Raw genomic sequence first — 18,079 nt, forward strand, 5'->3', positions numbered from 1 at the left:
TACGTATATTGTTTGTTTTGGGGGAGAAAGGCATCTAGGGCAGAGGTGCAGGAGGGTTTCTGGGAAGAGCTGCAAAAGGCTGTATGCACCATATTCTCCAAAAGCGACTGGATGTGAGAGGAGAGACAAGTGGCACCAAGTTTATTCATTCTGTCTAACCCTGTAACCAGAGCAGCCGTGTCATCAGATATGTAAGGAAGGCCTGTTATTCAGGGTTCTTATTGTCTTGATTCTTGATGTCTTTTTCCTGTATCTTAAGTATGAAAATGGGTTGCTTCAGGGAGAACTGTATTTCAGATGAAAAGAGTATTACTTTGGGTGTATTTTGTGTTAGTGTGAATGTAGTATTTTTTTCTGATATCACTTCTGTCAATTCCATTCTAACACTAACTCCCAGAATTAGTGTAGACCCCACAGCTTAAGGGCTCAGCCCCACAAGACTGCCTCAGCTTCAGGCAGCAGCTGCAGCAGATGGGGTGCCGAGGCTAACCACCCTGCTGCCTGGCTGATGGCAACTTTGGGGTATGGGATACAGGTCCCCTCCAGGTAGGCACTCTCCAGCACAATGTGGTGACTAACTTGGAAGCTCTCTTAAATCTTCTTGTTCAACAGTTTTCACAGATATCAGTTTCCAGTGCTCTCCTCCCCGTCGCCTACTGCTGAGGTTGACAGGTAGGGCTGAAAATTCTAACCCTCTCATTGCTTGGCCTTTCTGATGAGCAGTCCCATCCCAAGGCTATCCAGGGGCCCCTTCCTAGTCACTATTAGGAAGGAGCTCATTATGAATGACAAAAGATACTGCTGTCATTTAGGGGAACTTGAAGGGTTTAGGAGTTCTGTGACAGGAATGCTGCACAAAGACTAGTTATTTTTACCACAGTGAATAGCAAAAATCAGACGTGGGTTTTATTCATACTGTTTACTGTTAATATTTCACATCATTTTATAAGGGATATAGTAATCTGATTGAGAATACATTTTTTTTTTGCAAAACATGCTTATTAGCAAATGCTACCCCCCAGATCTTTTCATATGCTCTTTGTGCCTTATGTCTAGAATGAACGATGGTGCATGGAAAGTCAAGGCGTCTGTGGCTGGGAGCTTTGTTCCCTTCTGCTGTGTGAGTTCTTTTCCTTGCAAATTGCATTGTTGGTGGAGTTTAGTTGGCTAATAATGATGCTAAAGAGAGAGTTCCAAAGTCTCTTTATTTTTATTTAAATATTTATTTATTTGGCTGTGCTGGGTCTTAGTTGCAGCATGTTGGATCTAGTTCCCTGACCAGGGATCAAACCCAGGATCCTTGCACTGGGAGCCCAGAGACTTAGCCACTGGACCACTAGGAAAGACCCCCATCGTCTCTTTAAATCTAGATAGAGCTTAGGAATCCCAGAAAACTAAAGGGACTTTAGTTTAGAGATCCTTGAAGGGTAATTTGAACCACCAAAGCATTTAAGAACCTAAGAGAAGGGTTTTGGTGTGGCTGTCAGGAAGAGTGATAGATACTGGGAAGGAATGTAGACGATTACCTTATTTCACAATTTTTCTTCCTTAGGATTGGCAGTCGTTTTTTGTGCCTAAGGTTGCTCAACACAACCAATTCCAAGTTATGGTACAAATGAACTTCATTATTAAAAAGAAATAGTATTTAGCTGTTGGTGCAAAATGACTTTTCTAGCCACTCTGGATAGCAGAATGGTAAATTGGTACTACATAATCTCTTTGCTGTTACAGTGATTTGACATGGTTTAAATAGAGAGTTAGCATAGGATTTACAAACATGTCTGGCCTAGTTTGTGCATGTTGTTGAAGCTGCCATTATGTATGTTGCAAAAACAGTCTCTCCCCTGGTCCCCTGCTTCCTTCCCATCTGTGGGTCATCTGGTGACATTTTAATATGTGATATTATTAATATTAGTAATACATGTCAAATGCTTTTCAGAATAGCCCTAATTAAATTGGATCTTGACTCTGAAATGACCACCTTTGTAATGATAACTCTAAATTTGATTACATTTGTAGTAAAGACTTTACTCATTTAAGAGTAGGTGTAAACATTTAGTAAGCATTTATTGGAGGCCAGGCACTTTTACTTCTTTACATATATTATCTTCTTCAGTCAACTTTATGAGAGTGGTATTATTATTTTTATTTTTGAGATAAGTGAAAACAGCAGTTAAATAGCTTGACTAAGGTCACATAAGCTAGAGTGGTAGAGCCAGTCTGACTTCTTAACCAGTGCTCTTAGCTGGGGTCCCACAACCGATTTCTGATAGATTGCTGAACTGTCAGGTTAGGAAGCCTAAGAAATGGAAGATTTGTGGGTATAGAGATAGAAAGAGGAAGAGCAAACTCTTATCTTACAAATTCTCGCTTCCCTTCTCCCCAGTAAAGATTGAGTGGTTGTCTGCAGGGTGAAGAAATAGGAAATGAACTTAATCCCTCTTCCTCGCTCCTCCTCTAGCTTCCTCTGCCTAATGCTGGCAACTGTCATATACGTGCCACTTCATTTGCAGTGATCATGCTTGTTTTTATTAATGTCTTCTCAGGAGAAAGTGGTATAGTGAATAGAGTTTTAGAGCAGAATCTTGACAGACTCCTTGGGCTTAAATTCCAGTTCTGCCATTTACTGGCTCAGTCATCTTGAACTAGTTACTTAACTTCACTGAACCCTCCTTTTCTTATCTGTGAAACAGGGATGTATAGTACATACCTCAGAGTTGTTGAGAGGATGGCATGTACAGATATGTGTAATATGTTTAGAACAGTATGTGGCACAGAGTAAGTGCTATATAAGTGTTGGCACTGTTATTTGAGAACACTGAGGTTGAACCAGTATTAAAGCATCTCTGAAGTATCTTGGTTCATGATCTCTCAGTATCCAACATGAGTTTTGTGTTAGTAAATACCTGGTTGATATAGATAATTTACAGTGATAATTTGGATTCTACTTTGAAGAAACTCACTTCTTGGAGATTTAAATGTTTGTAGTGTTTATCTTAGTTTGCATTCTTTTGTTACTGGTATTTTTTGTCTGGTTATCATATGTGGTTGTGGTTCTCAGACTTCTCTGTACATGAGAATTACGTAGGGAGAATTGAGATCTGGTTTATTAGATTTGGGGTGAGGGTCCAGGAATCTGAATTGATAACAAATTCATTTTGGCTAATCCTGACTGTGATTGCTTGAGGTAATATTTTTGGAATTGCTGATTTAGAGGCTGAATTCAAGTATAACAGGAAAAAGAGATTTTTATAAAAGGTATTAACAGTGTGAACATTGATAACAGAAACCTCATTTAAGCTGGAGTCAGGCTTCCCAGGTGGCTCTGAATTGAAATGAAAGTCACCGCTTTGTGACCCCGTGGACAATACAGTCCATGGAATTCTCTAGGCCAGAATACTGAAGTGGGTGGCCTTTCCCTTCTCCAGGGGATCTTCCCACCCCAGGGATCAAACTCAGGTCTCCCGCATTGTAGGGGGATTCTTTACCAACTGAGCTATCAGGGGAATCCCAGGTGGCACTAGTGATAAAGAATCCACCTGCCAGTGCAGGAGATGAAAGAGACACAGGTTCGAGCCCTGGGTCAGGAAGATTCCCTGGAGTAGGAAATGGCAGGCTACTCCAGTATTCTTGCCGGGACAATTCTATGGGCTGAGGAGCCTGGTGGGATACAGTCCGTGAGGTCTCAGGCTACAGTCCATGGGGTTGCAAAGAGTTGAACACAACAGCACGTACTGCAAGGAGACCCAGCCAGTCCATCCTAAAGGAAGTCAGTCCTGAATATTCACTGGAAGGACTGATGCTGAAGCTGAAACTCCAGTACCCTGGCCACCTGATGGGAAGAACTAACTCACCTGAAAAAACCCTGATGCTGGGAAAGATTGTAGGCGGGAGGAGAAGGGGACGACAGAGGATGAGATGGTTGGATGGCATCACCGACTCAATCGACATGAGTTTGAATAAACTCTGGGAGTTGGTGATGGACAGGGAGGCCTGGCGTGCCACAGTCCATGAGGTGGCAAAGTCGGACACGACTTAGTGACTGAACTGAACTGAGCACAACAGGTGACCAGAAGGGGGCGCTCTCACACCCTACCACTGGATTTTAGTTGTCCACCTGGAAATTACTTTTTTATCTCCAGCAGGGAGAAGGTAAAATAACTGGCTGTTTTATTGTTTTAGATGAACAGTTGTCAGATTTTCATCAGTTTTCATGTAGGCAGTGATGATTTGTAATCCCAGGGGATCTTCCCGACCCAGGGGTGGAACCCAGGTCTGCTGCATTGCAGGCAGATTCTTCACCATCTGAGCCAGCAGGGAAACCTGACTGGGTCTGTTCCCATACCAAAATTATATTGTTTTGTTTTAAAGCTCCATTTAAAAAAATTATATCTATTTATTTGACTGTGCCAGGCCTTGCCTGTGGCATGTGGGATTGTTTGATCTTTTGTTGTGGCATGCAGGATCTAGTTCCTCGAATAAGGATCAAACCCAGGCCCCCTGCATTTGAAGTATGGAATGTTAGCCACTGGAGCACCAGGGAAGTCCCCTAAAATATATTGTTAACACCTGTTAAGTAACTTGGTTTTAAGGACTGCTCTGTAAACAGAGAAAAGTACAGGAAATACAGAAAGAAATAATATGGGAGTCTTCAGGAGAAGAAATATTTGGGTGGATTTCTTGTTTTTTTTGGTGTCATTCACTATTAATAAATAACAGCAAATATAATCAGTTTATTTTAGCCTGTTTTTGATGTGCGTGTTTTGGGTAAAGTGTGAGAAGTTTTGCTTAGGTAACAGCCTACTAAAGAGAGAAGAAAGTGCGGTGCTCGTTTTGCGCCTTTGGATGAAAACAGGTGTGATGGGATTGATTTAACTGGCATACCTGGTAGAGGAATTCATATATATTGAGTATGTGCTAGGAGCCAGGTTCTTTAATCTTTATAACTTTGCAAGATGTTGGTTTAAATTATAATTAGTTCTGTTTTTAAATGAGAACATTGAGGCAAAAAGAGATTTAAGAAACTTGCCCAGGTCACTAGTAAGTGCTGAGCAGAGATTAAAACCGAAGGTTTTCCTGATTTCAGAGTTAGGAAAATTATTGTCACGTTATGTATTATGTAGCTTGGAAGTTCTTTCCAGCTTACTAAGCAGGACACGAAAGAAGGGCCTGATTGGTTTGGGGGCTGTTTTTCCTGCTCAAAAAAGATCCAGACTTCTACAGGTTTTCAAAGCAGCAATGTTTAGTGATCTGGCCAAACTGTGATCCCATTTCTCTCACATGAGTTTCAGTCCCCATTATCTTTCAGTGGAAAAGCTTAAAGATCTTCCTCAGATAGTGATTTTGTTCTTAACAATGCAGAGATATTTTTAAAAATTATATTTGGAGGATAAACTTAATTAGCCAATTTGAAATATTGTTACCTTGTTTCTAAACTTACATTGTAGACTTACTCTAATACAACTTGTGTTGTATGTTTTGCTCAATAGTTATGTTTCCTGGTGGGCATTTTTAGCATTTTCTTATACTTAATGGTATCAAATACAGAGGTACCACAATTTAGGTTTTCACCATACAAAGAGGGCTTTCCAGATAGTGCTAGTGGTAAAGAGGCTGCTTGCCAGTGCAGGAGACATAAGAGACACTGGTTTGATCCCTGGGTTGGGAAGATCCCCTGGAGTCGGAAGTGGCAACCCTCTCCAGTATCCTTGCCTGGAGAATCCCATGGACAGAGGAGCCTGGCGGGCTACAGTCCATAGGGTTGTAAAGAGTCAGACACAACTGAAATGACTTAGCATGCATGCAGTATATGAAGAACCAGTTATTTGTGAAATGTCTGTCCTGAAGACAGTTCATTTTGATAAATTTCCTAATATACCTATAATAAAAAAAGAGGAATTTAACTTGAATTAGATTTAAATGTTTCTCTTTTAATACATTTATTAGTGATAGCTTCTCTTTTCTTTGGAATGTTGTAGGCCAGCTTTAACCTTCTCCATCATAGCTTGTGATTGTTTGTGATTTAGCCATGTGGCAGTGGTATTTGTGTCTTTAGTCATGGAAACTTTTTGTTTTAAACGTCTTTGTTTCCTAGAGAATTTTAGTGCAAGTTTTAAGAAATGTTAGCTCTTCCTTTACGAGAAGTTTCAAGTTTAGAAGTGGTCTGATGATTTTGTATTTGCTAGGTTGTATGAGTTATAAATCTTAAAAGTGAATACCATAGGTAGACTGAAGATAAGGATTATCATATTTAAGGATGGCAGTTTTAACCACAGTTAAAATTTAACAATAGCATTTACATTAACAATAGTATTTATCTTAGGTGTTTTTAAGACAAAGTTCAAAAGTGGTCAAGTTTACTATAAAGTTACTTGATAAATCCAAATATTACTATAATTTTATTAATTGTAAGACTATATCTTCTACACTTAACATCTCTAATTTAGGATGTATTTTAAAAATCGTTGTCTTAGTGTCTGTGAAATACAGAGATTAGGATTTCAGTTCTGCTGCTGTAATTGAGAAGTCCAAAATACTAGGGACTTAATGAAGGCAAAGTTTCTTTCTCCTGTAAAAGTCCTGGAAGGCAATACAGGGCTGGCCTCTCCTTCTGTGTTCCTCCTCCTCAGCTGTAATCTCTGCCTTCTGGTTCACTGTGACTGCCCTCACGTCTGTCATGATACATTCTAGCATACAGGCCAGGTGGGACAAAGAAACTGTTTCCCTTGTTTTTAAGGCTTGTCTTGAAAATTACATGCTTTGCTTTTATCCCCATTTGCTTGAACTTGGTCACATCTAAGAAGGCAATGGCACCCCACTCCAGTACTCCTGCTTGGAAAATCCCATGGACGGAGGAGCCTGGTGGGCTGCAGTCCATGGGGTCGCTGAGGGTCGGACACGACTGAGTGACTTCACTTTCACTTTTCACTTTCATGCACTGGAGAAGGAAATGGCAACCTACTCCAGTGTTCTTGCCTGGAGAATCCCAGGGACGGGGGAGCCTGGTGGGCTGTCGTCTATGGGGTCGCACAGAGTCGGACACGACTGAAGTGACTCAGCAGCAACTGCACAAGAATTTAGGAAATGTTGTCTTTACTAGGAGCCATATGTGCCAGTAAAATTCTTTTACTAAAGAAGAGAGGAGCAGTTGCTAGCAGTCTCTGCCACCCTGCTCGAACCTTACTTTCTGGCCAGTGTTTATGATTTAACTCTATGTAAAACGAAATTACCCATAATGGTCATGAGACATGGAAGATGCAAGAACTGAACTTGAAATTTATTTTTAGGCATAATTTATTTTTAGGAAGATAATTCTGTAGGATGATCAGAAGTCTCTGCTTACCTTTTTTTCCTTCACTCTGAACTGGAAATAAATTTTACAGAAGACCTTGTTTCTTAGCAGTCCCTGGTAGCTCAGCTGGTAAAGAATCTGCTTGCCATACAGGTAGACCCCAGTTTGATCCCTGGGTTGGGAAGATCCCCTGGAGGAGAACATGGCAACTCACTCCAGTGTTCTTGCCTGGAGAATCCCCATGGACAGAGGAGCCTGGTGGGCTACAGTCCATGGGGTTGCAAAAGAGTCAGACACGACTGAGCGACTAAGCACAGCACATCCTGTTTTTCAGAGGTGGATTGAGGAACTATGAGAAGACAGCCATTTCTGTTTTCTCTTCTTGCTTTTGTTAATCAGTAGAAGACATTCTTCTAGAATAATTCTCTAGAATTAATTTAGTACTTGGTGTAGTGTTATTATTTTGATAAATGATTTAGTTTAGGGGTCAAGATCCTTAACCTTGTATGAGTATGCTAGTGCATTGTTCTCTAGTGCATTACAGGGAAAAGAGAAAGATAAAAGGAGGTTAAATAAAGAGAAATGCAGTCAAGATGATTTTGGTGGAGAATGGAAGAAGGTATATTTCCTGTATGTTACCCATTCCTCATATGTATACAGAGATATTAACAGGACTAAGTGATGCTTAAGAGTTGCAGAGGTTTACTATAGGAGCATATAGGCCTGGCATGTAATTCTGTTGACATTTTTATGTTAATAAGGTGGCATCTCTAGCTAACAAGAAATTGTAAATCCCTTCAGAATTATAAGAAAAAGAATTTAATCTTAAAAAATAGATATATAGGTAGTGGTGTTTTTTATTCTTTCAGAAAAACTTAAGATTTTCACTAATACAAGATGTCATATATCCCAGTTTCATAGCTGTCAACATGTTGGGGTAAAATGGCTGGTAACAAGTGTAAGGAACCTTTGGTAAAGATATGTTTTGATTTTAGAAATGCTTAAGTATAAAAACAAGCATCTCAGAATTGATAAAATTAATAAATCTTTGGTGTATTTGTAATCAATAGTGTCTTAGAATGGAGGACTACAGTAAAAGAAGCTAAAGTAATTGTATCTGTTTATAAGTTAGAATGCTTTAGAGTGATCTTTTTCATTTGAAAAGTCTAGATTTTGATCTCTTCATATCATAAATATTGAATTTGTAGCTTGACAGCTGGTGCTGAAACAGCCACTGAGACCAGGGATCACCCTGCTCTTTGTCCGGTTCTTCATGCCTGTCTGTTATGCGGGGCAGGTTCGGGTGCTCTGCTGCTTATTAGTTATGCCTGAGTAGCCATCTTAGATGGGGTAAAGGGACCATTCTTTGAAGCAGTGGCCTTTTTTTGCAGTCTAGTACACATATATGTGTATACACGCATGTGGGGGCACGTACAACTGAAGGAAAAGTTGCACAAAATAACACTTGATATTAAGTGGGGTTCATTCTGAACTAGCTTCTTCTCTTTCATTATAAAAAGAACTGTGCTGCTGTTTATGCTCTTTTTGATTTTTTAAGAAAAACACTTAAGTCAAAAACAACCAAGGATCAGAAACTTAGGAAAATTGACTCCTATTTGCAAATCACCGTTTCTCTTTTTTGGTTCTCCTAGCGCTGGTAGTTGAGGTGCTGATTCTGTTATTGCTCTGAATGTGTGAGTCTGTTGCTAATTGAAGAAAAACAATATATGTGTAAGTACAAATAATTGAGAGAATTATTTTTAATCTTTTTGTAGGTCATCATCACATTTGAAATATTTAAAGTGGATACAAAACTGTTTCAGCAATGCAGACAATTAAGTGCGTTGTTGTGGGTGATGGTGCTGTTGGTAAAACGTGTCTCCTGATATCCTACACAACAAACAAATTTCCATCTGAGTATGTACCAACTGTAAGTATAAAGCTTCCATCTGTTAGTGAAATGTATTATTTTGATATCCTTTTGAAAACTTTCTCATGTGTGTACTGAAATTTTTCTGTTGTCTGCCTTTGTTTCCTGTTTTTAAAGATCTTGACTTCTCATGGGTAAATTATGTACACTTTAAAATTAAACAGCTGAAAAATCAGTGGAAAGTCAGAAGGGGTGACAGAAGGGTTTGCAAGAAGTGCTGGGAGGCAAAACTCCAATAGACAAGCTTCTAAAGAGTGGTGGTCTCAGTTTGGAGGAGTATGCACTACATCTTGGAATGAGGTGACTTTTTTTTTTGATATCTTGGCCAATGATTAATCAGTGCTTGGAGTTCTTCGGGATGATTTTGGGGGGCCTTGTAACTTGAGGGAAAGTAGTGTGTGTCTACACATTCTCCTTAGGGAAAGTAGTGTGTGTCTACACATTCTCCTTAGGGAGTAGAAGAAAAGCTTATGGAGCTGTTGTCCTCACAGAAATGGTGCTCCAGACTGGTGTTTAGAGGCAGAGAAGACCTGTTTTTTTAATGAGAACATCAACAGAAGCCTATGGAGGTTCGCTCGCACATAATGCTTTTTATCAGCTCCTTAGAAGAGTGGAGGGAAAATGGGGATAACAAAGATCTTGAAGTCAGAGAGGGAGAGGGAGAGTTCTTTAGAGTAACACTCATTGTGAATGTGTTTGGGGATCCACTGTTTGTCCCAGGTTGGTTGACCAATCCAGTGGTATAATTATGTTAAAGATAGATGTCTATACTGTGGTGAGAGAGGAGCTAGTGTTGGCTTGGCCTGGCTGCAACCACCTGTTGTTAAGTGAGCTATTTTAGAGGTTATAGAGCACCTATGTATGATTAATATTTGGCCACCTCATGTGAAGAGTTGACTCATTGGAAAAGACTCTGATGCTGGGAGGGATTGGGGGCAGGAGGAGAAGGGGACGACAGAGGATGAGATGGCTGGATGGCATCACTGACTCGATGGACGTGAGTCTGAGTGAACTCTGGGAGTTGGTGATGGACAGGGAGGCCTGGCGTGCTGTGATTCATGGGGTCGCAAAAAGTCGGACAGGACTGAGGGACTGAACTGAACTGAGTATTGTTTGGAAGTGAAAAGGAAGAAGATGTACGATTACTTCAGATTAATCTTCAGAGATGAGAGTATTTTTAAGAGGGCGGTGACGGGTTAAAGGTTTGGTAATTATGTTTGATTGTAATTGGCAGTCTGTAATGTCCCAGGGCAGATAGTGATTGAGGTAGGCCTAGGCTATAGGAGGAAAAACTAGGGTTTCTTGAAGGGGGAGAAATCATATTTATAAACATGAGTATTTTTGAATTGGCCCTTTTGGAGATATTTGGAAGTGAAAGAAGTGCTGAGGTTGAAAGGGACTTTTAGGGGACCTTTAGAGATGGGTCACTTGTGGATCTTGAGTGAAGGCTATCAGAATGTTTGTGTTTCAGTTTCCATTTAAAGTTATTTTCATACAAATGGGATTTCTGAGTCTTAAGTGTTTAAGGAGAGCTTGTGGGTGTTTTATGTATGTGTTTGTGTATGGATCTCTGGAAAAGGGTTAGGTATGACTTAAGAAAATAACCTAAATGAGAGCTTAACCATATTCTTTTTACTTCCTTGTTCTTGCTGTCAAGAACTGAGTTTCCTTTTAACTGCCACCTCTCCCAAGCCCTTTTTTCCAGTCTACTTTTTTTTTTTTTTTTTAAAAAACATTTAAACAAGCTCTCAACAATCCAGTCCACTAAAACATGAATCAGAGAATTGGTGTTAAGCAGAGCTGATATTAAAATGTACCATCCTTCTCTTGGCTGGAAAGCCTTGCTTTTCAATTGTAAATTACTAATAATTCAGAGGAGTCCATGAATTAGTGTTGGGTCTTTTTTCATTTCATTCATTTTTTTCCTTTGTTGGAACTTGCATTTCATTTAGTTACCTCCCATTTTTACAAATTACTTAGTACAACCTATATATATATATTAGTATATACTGAGTTTGTTTGTTATGGGTTTTGCAGTCTATTTATAAGTAGTATACCCTATTCAGTATCCTTAAGTGTACACACACACCTATATACTATCCTTAAGTATACTCAATTCAAAGAAGGTATCTTAGGTCATGTGGTTTGTACCCAGTAACGTGAGTTTTATTCATGATCTCCCAACAAAAGATCTGCCAGCCTTTTTGGACACTTTCCTTGAGTAACTTGAGGGAACCTATATTTTTCTCTAATGGGGCATATTTGCAACAAGGGTGCTCTTGAACCCTGAAAGGAAAAAGATTATCATGGATCTAGGAGATTTAAATTCTATATTAAAAGGAAATGGCCTGTGAAGAATAATTTCTTAGAAATTAGATAGAAAATTTAGGTAAACTTTAAATTACTGTCTGGAAAGTTTCAAACTTGAATCGTATCATTTCATATAGCCAGGGGACTCCACTGCCGCGATACCGCTAACCCTTTTGTGGCTTTTTATCTGGGCGGTTGGGGTAGAGCAGACATGCCAGAATGCGTCTTCTGTCACTTTTTGTGAAGAACTGTTAGGCCATGCAAGGGCTTAGTTGGCATGATTGGTCATTGGAGAAATATGGACTGAGAGAGCACTGAGTCTTGGGAAGGAAACTTTGTTTTAGCTTAAGAGTTGTCCTGTCCTGTTTTGACCATCCCCTTGCACACTAACAATGTCATATTTTTCTGTTTTAGGTTTTTGACAACTATGCTGTCACAGTTATGATTGGTGGAGAGCCATATACTCTTGGACTTTTTGATACTGCAGGTGAAAACTTGCTGTCTTCTATAATGTTTTCGTCTGTAACTGTAACACTTGCTGGTTGTCTTTTTTGGGACATTTTGGGAAACTAGAGTATTAGCAAACCATTTCCTTTTGTTAATAGCAGGATTGAATATTATGATGGTCGATGCTTAACCAAGAAGCAGCCCCTGACCTGGAATGGCAGATAGGTGTCTGGAGTACCCTGACTGGATGGTGTGGAAGGGGACCAAGTAGGATGAGAGCAGAGTACATTGGACAGGCTCTGCTGTCACTCTCGTGTTTGAAGACTTACTTAGTCTTTAGTATATGTGTCTGTATATTACATATACAGGTAGCTTCTGTAGTATCATATTATAGCTTGTTGTTTTATATTACATTTGAAAAATTTTTAGGGCAAACCAGTGTCTAGCTCACAATATTGATATTTGCAGTCAGCTTTTCAAATTTAAATAAACTTCTTTATTTACAGTTTCTCCGTTTTTTCCTTATTTTAACAGTAACTGCACATCTTAATCTCTGACTTCTATTATTTCTGTTATCAGTTCAGTTAGGCGAAAGAAATATTCAGAAATTTGTTTTGGTATGTAGGAATTCTAACCTCTTTGCTGTTTATGAGTTATCCTCTCACTGCCTGCCAGATGGACATATTGCTCTTACGGAGTATATCATACTGCCCACTTTGAGGAACTGTCTAGATTTAATTGGGAGGGTGAAATGGAGAGACAGTAGTAAACAGTTAAGTTTAGAGACTTTCTAATGGTGTGTTAGACCTTGAAAATTTTTATGAATTAAAAATTCTAAGAGTAATGGTATATTAGAGGAAACTTGGAAGATGGACAGAGTAAGTGAATGACCTACATCTCACGGTTGGTGAAGGATTGTTTTGTTTTTGTGTGCCTTCAGAGACAATCTGTGTACAGAGAAGAGACAATTTATGGCTATCTGAGGTTGAAAATTAATTTTAAACTTTATTTTCAAATTTCAAAACTTATTTTTTTATAAACCTTTATGTCTTAATCATTTTTTAAAAACCTTTTTTGAAGTATACTACAGTAGAATTCACTCATTTTAAGTGTTCAGTTTGATTATTTTTGCTGACTGTAGTTGCGTTGTTGTTGTTTTTGCTCAGTCTTGCCTGACTCTTTTGCAACCCTGTGGACTGTAGCCTGCCAGGTTCCTCTGCCCATGAGATTTTTCCAGGCAAGAATACTGAAGTGGGTTGCCATTTCCTTCTCCAGAGGATTTTCCTGACCCAAGGATTGAACCTGCCCACGACTCCTGTGTTGGCAGGCGGATTCTTTACTGCTGAGCCACCTGGGAAGCCCATATAGTTGTGTAACTGCCACAATAATCAAGATACGTCATTCTAAGGGTTTCCTGTGCCCTTTACAGTCAGTCCCTCTCCTTGACCTGGCCCCAGGCAACTGCAGATCTGCTTTCTGTCAGTATGGTTTTGCTCTTCTGGGATTTCATATCATTGGAACCGGATGATCTGTAGCCTTTTGTGTTTTACTTCTTTCACGTAGCATAATTTTTTTGAGATTCATCTGTTATGTTTATCAATAGTTTGTTTCTTTTGTATTCAGTTTATGAATATAGCACAGTTTGTTTTACCCGTTTATCCACCAATAACAAGTTGATGGTTTGGGTTCCGTTTTTAAGCTAGGATGGATAATGGTGCTGTGAACATTTTTATATATATGTCTTTGTATGGTCACAGTTTGGAAGTGAGTAAGCCTTTACATTTATTAATAGTTGCACAAGTTATTACTTCTTTTTATTAAAACATCTCTTTTTTAACAAATCATTCTCACAGTTTCCCAGGGTCCTTTGATTAATATTGGTTTATTTAACTTGGGTTGGTCAGACTTTAATCCTAGTCAGCCTCATTTACGTCTGTTAAATTTCTTATAGCACTTTAGATTGGCATTTATAAACTTAAAATTTTATTTTAAGTGATTCAGTTTGCTTGACATGACAAGTGAAACATTCCCAAGTGTTTACGTATATAACTTGAATAAACCTGGTAACTTATGATTTTCTGTATTTGTTTTAATTTGTCTTTTAAACAATATTATTTACAACTTTCATAAAATCTTAACATTTTCAATGAAAACTCAAGATCACTTACTCTGTAACACATTTTAAATTGGAATCAGAAAACTAATCTATCATGTTCTTTAACATGGTGATTACTTTAAATATTATAGACACTGAGTGTTAAGTAAGAATAGGTTATTCCCAAATATAATTGAAAATTAACAATAATAATGTTTGATTTATTTCATTTCTATATTAGATTCTCAATCTTTATAGGGGTTGAAAGACATTTACTAAGGAAATTATTTTACTGTACTGGGCAAGTTGCAGAGTTTTCACCTCAACTGGTTGAGGTCACTGTAAGCCCAAGATCTTTTTTGACAGGTGCTGGAGACCTGGGATATTAGGCATCCAGATTGAGTCTCCTGTCTTTGATAGACTTAAGAGGAGACTCTGTATCCTTCTCCAGAGGCCGTAATCTCAGAATCCTGGTTGGAGTCATTCATTAACTCAGTGTTCTTTCTGCTGAAGCTTTCAACCATGTTCAGATAGCCTCTGGTTTCCTTTGTTTGTTTGGTTACTTTTAACCTGTCGACTGTGTTATTTTGTTTTGAATTCTTTAACTCATTTATTTTTTTAAAAACTTTTTAGAATTGAAGTATAATTAATTTTCAATGTCATGTTAGTGTCAGGTGTACTACAAAGTGATTCAGTTATTCATATATATATATATATGTGTGTGTTTCCTTTTTCAGATTCTTTTCCATTTTAAGTTATTACAAGGTATTGAATATAGTGATTTTGACTTCTTTTTTATACTATTCCTATCTTTGGCTACAACTCTTACAGCTGTTGTAAAATAACACTATTTAAGACCAGAGATAGGGCTCTTCCTCTGTCTCATAGCTTTATTTCTGCTTCGGTGGTCACAACACCAAATTCTTGTTTAATGAGTTTCCAGTTATTTTGTTCTTTCTTCTTTTTTTCTTAATGCATTTTTACTCTTGTGTTTATAGTTCTATATTTAGCTTTTTTAACTTACGTATTTTATCATAGTCTGTTTTCCATATTGAATAATTCCACCACCAATTCCTTTCTATGTCAGAATTTAAAATGTTATTGTTTATTATAGAGATACAGGTTTTTCCTTATTACAGGAAAAACAGAATATAGATAAGCAAAAGGAGAATATGAAAAACCATCTATATCCAGAGACAATCACATCTTAGTGCATGTTCAAAACAGAGCTCTTCTGAACATTCATTGTATTTATACATAGGGAAAAGAAAAGGATACTCTCCCCCGCCCCCCCTTCTCTGTACCTGCCTTTATCTTTTTGTAGAAAAGTATGATGATATCTCTGAGGGTTGTACTTGTGTGTCATAGTCTTCATGGTTACACAGTAGTCTGATCACAGCACAGTTTAACTTCTTTTGTTAACACAGGAGTCTGTTTGTAGTTTTATGTCTCCTAGAGAAACACTTTAGTATTTGGATGCACATTGTCTTTTATCACTTTTTATCCTGATTTAGCTTCAGGTTTATAGATAAGTTACTACTACAAAGAACTCCTGACCAGATTCACCAGTTTTTAACCTTTTGTGACATTCTCCAGCTCTGTATGCATATCGCTTTTATTTCTAAGTCTAAATTAGTAGACTAAATTGCATACCTCATGCTCTTTTGTTTCTTAATGTTTCAGTATGCAATTCTGAAGAGCAAGGAATTCTTACAGTGCACTTACCAAATTTAGGAAATTTAGCATTGTGTGTGTGTGTAATATTTTAAACTTTGACCTGTTGTCAACTTTCTGATTTTGTCAGTTGTCTTAATATTGTTCCTTATAGCAATTTTTCTTCTACAAGTTCTGACCTAGGGTCACACATTGCATGCAGTTGTCACTCTCTTTGGTTAATATCTTTTAGTAGAGAGTCTCAGCCTTTTATACCATTGCCATTTTTTTTTTTTTTTAAACTGGCCGTTTATTTTATGGAATGTTTCTCAGTTTGAGTTTGTCCATTTCCTCATGAGTAGATTCAAGATAGGCTTCTTTGGTTAGTATACCAGGTTGGTAAGTATGTCCATCTCAGGGTATCACCTTTTGGTAAAAGTAATTTTGATCACTTTTTATGGAGTTGTCCAGTTTTCCTATATATTTAGAATATTTCCTTTTATAATTAATAGTCACTTTGTGAGGAGATACTTTAAAATGGTATAAACATTCTCTTGTCTTTAGCACTCTCTCTAGATTTAATAATCACTGACAATTTTTGCCTGAACCAATTTTTCCTACAATGTTGCAAAATGGGAATCTTAAGTCCTAGACGTGCTTATTGTTATAGAGCTCTGGACAGATAAGAGAGCATAACAGCTGTAACAGGGTAGCAACTTGTTTTGCACCACAATGACTTGTCCTGAACCACAATGACTTGTCTTGAATATCATTCTTCCAGCTAGGGAGGGAAATAACATTAGCATGTTTAATCTGGATAGCGAGTTTTTGTTGATAACTCCAAATTCAGTCCAATTCAAGCTGTCGTCTTTGCCTTCACCAATTCCATATTTTCATCTCCATGTCTTGTATAGGTAGATGCTAAGTCCGTAAAAGATGAGTAATATGTTCTCATTTTCACTTCTGCAACACACATAAAGCAATTTCAGAATTTTATACCATATCACTGTGAAAAGCAAATATGTAATAAGAGTTCAAGATTGGTTTGCAGTACCTTTTTCCTTTGGTCTAATAGCATACAAAGTTTCTTGGATTTTGTTCCCCCGCCCTGCCCCCATGTGGCTATGTTATTTGGAAGACAGTTCAGTTCATTTATGTTCACATTAAATTTGTTTCCCTCCATTCTCATTTATTTTATTTATGTATTCTCTTGTTAGGTTCAGTTTTCAGAGGATAGCTTCATTTTTGAATTCTAACAAATGTAATCAGTCACTTCAGGCACTACCGTAGCAATAAACGAGAGAAAGGTTGGACTTTGATGCTAGATAGACCAGTTAGCTAGATAGTTGGTAACTTACTTAACTATGTGGAGCTTAATTACCTTGATGTATAAAATGTTTAAAATATTTTCCTCAGAGGTGTTGTAAAGATTCAGTGATAGTTTAATGGAGTGAATACATACGTAAAACCTGAGGGGCTGTGTATTTATGGTTCATTGTTTATCACTAAGTCCTGTACGACTCTCTGTGACCCTATGGACTGCAGCTCGCCAGGCTTTCCTGTACCTTCACTGTCTCCTGGAATTTGCTCAAATTTATGCCCAAATTTGGTAGTTCAGCCATCTCAGCCTCTGTTGCCCCTTTCTCCTCCTGCCTTCAGTCTTTCCCAGCATCAGGGTCTTTTCCAATGAATCGGCTCTTCACATCAGGTGGCCAAAGTATTGGAGCTTCAGCTTCAACATTAGTACTTCCAATGAATATTCAGGGTTGATTTCCTTTAGGATGGACTGGTTTGATCTCCTTGTAGTCCAAGGGACTTTATAGAGTCTTCTCTGGCACCACAATTCAAAAGCATCAATTCTTCTGTACTCAGCCTTCTTTGTGTGTTTTTTTTTTCTCTCCTCCCCTCCCCCGCCTTCTTTATGGTTTAACTCTCACATCCCTACATGACTCACTTTACAATTAAAAAAAACCCCAGCACAATGACTGGAATGTGTTTGGTGCAGAGCTAATATTATTCTCTTCCTTAGCAAAAGAATAATACTCAGAACAAGCCATAGTGATGTACTTTGACCTGGTTTAGCTGTTGCTGTTCTTGATTCATGTTGTTGTACAGCAGAAGCTAACACAACATGAAGCAATTATATTCCAATTAAAAAAAAAACTTCCATTGAGGTGTTTTTAGTATCTGGCTGTCTTTTGTAGTTATTCATCAATTACTTTGTCAGGAATGGCAATGCTGTCCACAGAGAAATTTATAGCCGCTTTGGTCTCGAGTGTTATTGTAGAATCTTTCTTTGAGTCTTCAGTAACTTCTGCATTAACATGCAATGGTATAGATTTTTACAGATGTT

At 38.1% G+C, this 18,079-nt stretch overlaps 1 protein-coding gene across 5 annotated transcripts in view; it reads left to right on the forward strand.

The window, feature by feature from the left end:
* The window catches only part of CDC42 (cell division cycle 42), a 47,287-nt gene that overhangs the window by 20,732 nt on the left and 8,476 nt on the right, over positions 1-18,079 (forward strand). For all 5 annotated transcript variants that reach the window (XM_040229540.1, XM_040229543.1, XM_040229544.1 and 2 more), the window contains 2 exons: positions 9,067-9,221; positions 11,946-12,018. In XM_040229540.1, the coding sequence (XP_040085474.1) occupies positions 9,117-9,221; positions 11,946-12,018 (178 nt within the window). In that variant the 5' untranslated portion in view covers positions 9,067-9,116. The remainder of the gene's footprint in view (positions 1-9,066; positions 9,222-11,945; positions 12,019-18,079) is intronic.

This window comes from Oryx dammah, unplaced genomic scaffold (assembly GCF_014754425.2).
Source record: "Oryx dammah isolate SB20612 unplaced genomic scaffold, SCBI_Odam_1.1 HiC_scaffold_27, whole genome shotgun sequence".
Taxonomy (NCBI): Eukaryota; Metazoa; Chordata; class Mammalia; order Artiodactyla; family Bovidae; genus Oryx; species Oryx dammah.